General features: G+C 37.0%; 1 protein-coding gene across 1 annotated transcript; it reads right to left on the minus strand.

The window, feature by feature from the left end:
- Nucleotides 1–1,679: 1,679 nt before the first annotated feature.
- Nucleotides 1,680–3,284, minus strand: LOC113777319 (protein FAR1-RELATED SEQUENCE 5-like). The gene has a single exon (XM_027322352.1). It carries the CDS (start codon nucleotides 3,282–3,284, stop codon nucleotides 1,680–1,682), a length of 1,605 nt encoding a protein of 534 aa, XP_027178153.1.
- Between the last annotated feature and the right edge of the window lie 1,091 nt (nucleotides 3,285–4,375).

Raw genomic sequence — 4,375 nt, forward strand, 5'->3', positions numbered from 1 at the left:
ACGTGATTGAAGGTTAAGTGATTATCACTTGAACTAGCGAGAATCTTTGCTACTATGTTTATCGAGGATTATACGTTAGGACTTGGCCGAACTTGTACCCTTGAGGAAAAGACATAATGGCCAATGTAAACTTGTATTTCCTTGTACTTTCAACTCAAGTGTTATTTTCAAGTATCTATGTTACAAAACCTTATGATTTGAAAAGCGAGCAAGTGTTTCACGAGTGTCTTTCAAATGAATTTCAATTGGTCGATTCTTAATGAACAGAACGTTTAAGTTTCGAATCCTACTCATGTTTCAAAGTTCTCAAACTAAAATTTTATCACAGATCTGGACTCCAAACCCGGAGTACCACCTCAACGCGAGCACTAGAAGCACTATTGTGGTGAGTGTTTCCAAATATCCGATTGTACTTGATACATGTGTTCCTTACTTGACTTGTATGATTACATGAAAATGAATGATTGGGCAAGGGTGTACTTTACCGCACTTGCCTAACATGACTTGTTCTTGCTAGTAATTATACTTGACTTGCTTTACATGTACTTGAGATATGTCTTGCTTGGAATTCCAGAAACCCTGTGGCTAGTTAATCGAGTCGAGCTGGCAAGGGTCTGGTCGATTAGATAACAAACCTTGGGTCACTAGTAAGGTCGAGTGGAGTGTTATCTTCTCGGCAATCCGGTATACTCGAGTATTACCACCCGTGTTTCGTGTGACGTGCGGGCCCGAAATAGGGGGTTGATCGGTGGACGGGGATTAGCGTGTAGTGGAGTTTTATTTTGGACTTGTTATTACTTGAAAGTTGACGGAGTGTCAACTACCCATTGATCAAGCTGGAATGGAGCCGATATGATTACCGTATCCTTATATATGACTGCAAACTTGATATTACTTGGCTAGTTGAAGTACTATTTTTCTGATTTGACTTGTTTGCTCGCTATTTCACTATTACTATGTTATTCTTTGCTTTGTTGGCCAATTTGATATTTGGAACTTCACTGAAGTTTGGCTCACCCTATTAGTCTTGTTTTCCTTATAGGGGTACGAGCGAAGCGTGAGAAGTGTAAAGGCTAGCGTAGTCTAGTTACTTTAGACTTTGTTTTGAATTTTGGTTTTGTACTCGCGCTATTCCTCGAATGGAACATTTTGTACTTGGACTGTATACGTTTTGAACTAGTTTAAGTATATCGAGACTTTATACCTTGATTTCTATCAATGTAAATTATAAGCTTGAATTGCGGATGTTATTTATGGTTCATGATTGTGTGCACGTGATTTGAGTGAGTGAGTCCTGGCGAGAGTTGGATAGGCGGTCCGCCGAACCCTCTGGTACGCCTTAGGGGGAGGTGGGGTCGTCACAAGGATAACTCTTTGTAACGAAAACTTAATTTTGCCTTTGACCCCATTTCCTGGCTACTTTCACTGGAAACACATACATTTCCTGTTTTAGCTGCTTTTGTCCTTCTCTTCAATATATATGCATCAGGAATTGTTACAATATTCAGAGTCATCAATATTTTTAGTGCATGTGAACACAAAAATCCAGCAAATTCAAATTTCTTACAACTACATGAAATTGAATTCAAGGATGAATCATAAGTTACGTGATGATGGGAAGTTTTACCATATGGTGTAACTCTATAAATCATTTGATTTTCTGATGCACAATCTACTTCCTATTTACAATCAGTTCTTTTGCATAACTCATCCTTAAATTTTTCATAAACTTCATGGGTGTATATACTCGCTGCATGCTTTAAAATCTTACAAGGGAATGTCACTGCTTTTGTACTTTGCTTGCCTCTAAAATCTGCTATGGATTCATCATAACGACGATCATCTAACAGCCTTTGGAAGTGTTCAAAAAATTCAAGTAAGTCATGTTTATAACTTACATACTTCTTTATAACACTGTTCATGAACTCACTTCGTTGGGTCGTGGTCATATCGGCACAGAAGGTTTCTCTCCCATATGCTAAAGCCCATTTCTCTTTTATATCAAACATTTTCTTCAACCACTTGTTGTCTTCCAGACCATACATTTTTAACATTTCACTCCATCCCTCTAAAAAATCATTCTCATTTTCATAGTCATATATGCAGTGACTAAAATTAGCAGCAAAATTGTGAAAATCTTTAAAGACATTAGCCAGATGAGTTGCTGCATTTTGATAGATATGCCATATACATAAGCGGTGATATGTTGTTGGCCATTGAGAAGCCAAAGCCGTTGCCATTCTTCCGTCTTGGTCTGTAAGAATAGTTCTTGGTATTTTTCCCATCATAGCTTTAGCAAATGTGTCAAACAGCCATTCAAATGTTCCAATTGTCTCATCATATAATAAAGCAGCTCCAAAAACTGTAGTTTGTTTATGATGATTTACACCAACGAATAATGCAATCGGCCTCCCATCTTTGTGCTTTCTATAAGTTGTATCAAAACAAACTACATCACCAAAATGAGCAAAATCCGTTCTCATCTTTGCATCAGCCCAAAATATGTTAGTTATCAAGTCATCTTCATCTACTTGAATGGCATAATAAAAATTTGGATCCTCTAATTGCATCCTTTGTAAGTACTCTAGGACTCCTCCTGTGTCACCTTGCATCATTGGTATCGATCTTTTGGACCGTAAGTAGTTTTTTAAATCATCTCGAATGAATCCAAGATTTTCTCGTCCACCAACTTGTTTCGACATTAGTTCAATTGATTGTTTTGGTGCAATTCCGCAACTTCGGACCATATCTATTTCAGCTTCATGTGCCATTGTCATATGTCTATGAGATCTAAATAAATGAGTTTTGCTCGGAGTTGATAGTTCATGATTATGTTCAGCAACAAAAAGCACAACACGGTATTTTCCAGCTTGTCTACAACTGATCCTTGCACCACAATCACATCTTGTTTCTGGACGAGGACACTTAACAATCATATTTCGTTTGTCTTTTGGCCTTTTTCCTTCATGGAAGCAGCAAAAAACCTTGTCCAACATAATATCACCATTTTTGTCTTTATGTCCCTTACTCAGTCGAGTTCCAAAACCAGATACTTTGGCATATTTTTGGTAAAAATTTCTAGCTGCTACTTCAGTATCGAATTCCATGCCAAGTTTCGGGACCATGTCATCTGGTATAGCCAAAGGAAGAAAAATTTGATTTCCTTGATTGCCATCAGTAATACAAAGAGGTAAGGCATTATCATTTATCTCCTGCAAGTCAACATCTTCAAAGTCCAATTTACGACATGATTGGATTTCATGAGTTGACAAATCATTTTCCATATCTTTGCAAACACAGACTGTGCAAAATGAACATAAATTTATGTATCTTAGCATCAATGTCAGGGGCAATTGATTGTACAAATATAAGGACACTTGTAGTGGCCAAAAATCCACCTTCACAATAATAACTAGTCTTTTCATACGAGCAACAAAGATATTTTTAATCTATCCAAAATGGTCTCGTACGCAAGCGTGTTATCCATTATCTAATGAAACCCATTAAAAATAGATAGTCACTAGAAATAGATTCACATCAATTAATAACGTACCCGAGCCAGAGTAGCAGCAACTATAAAATAGATAGTCAATAGAAATAGATTCATATCAATTAATGACATACCCGAGCCGGAGTAGCAACAACTACACGAGAAGTGTCCCTTAGAACGCGAAGATGGATATGATGGCTGACAAAATAGAATCACCTGGAAGACTACTACCAAGCGCACACAATTCCCACGATAATTGAAAGACACGGCATGTTGATTTCCTCCTCAGCTTTGGTTAATAGAAGATGTTGTCCAATGCTCCGCTAGATTACATGGACCACAAAAAATGTTAACTGGAAAAAGCACAAGTTATTTCAAATGAGGAAATTATTAATTGCCACATGCCCAATGATACTCATTCGAGGAACTATGCACTTAAGAAGCTTTTTCAACTGGACCCCATATTATGTGTACTTCTACGAAGAAGTTGAGTGGATAATGGCAGCAATAAAAATACTACACGGTACTTGGGATCATGGACTTTACTCTTCAAGCAAAACACAATTAACAATCACAACCAAATGAGCAGTTAATTTTGGACTAAGTAGCCATAGGCTCATAGCTAAGCATCAAATAAGACAAACAAAAGCAAATGGAAACTGTTTTGCAATAATATTCAACTCAAATGAAAATGCAAAAAAAAATAGCACTAAGATTAATCCAACCCAAAGGAATATTTATCAAAATTCATGAACAAGTAAAAGAGAAAATCCAATCAGAAAAACCATCCGACCTTTGAAAACGAAAAAATAGCAGAAGCTGCCGATGCACATAACTAATCCCCATTAAAATATGACGAAAAAAAGTTATCTAAGAAGAGCTTGG

Source organism: Coffea eugenioides, chromosome 7 (genome assembly GCF_003713205.1).
Source record: "Coffea eugenioides isolate CCC68of chromosome 7, Ceug_1.0, whole genome shotgun sequence".
In the NCBI taxonomy this organism is placed as follows: domain Eukaryota; kingdom Viridiplantae; phylum Streptophyta; class Magnoliopsida; order Gentianales; family Rubiaceae; genus Coffea; species Coffea eugenioides.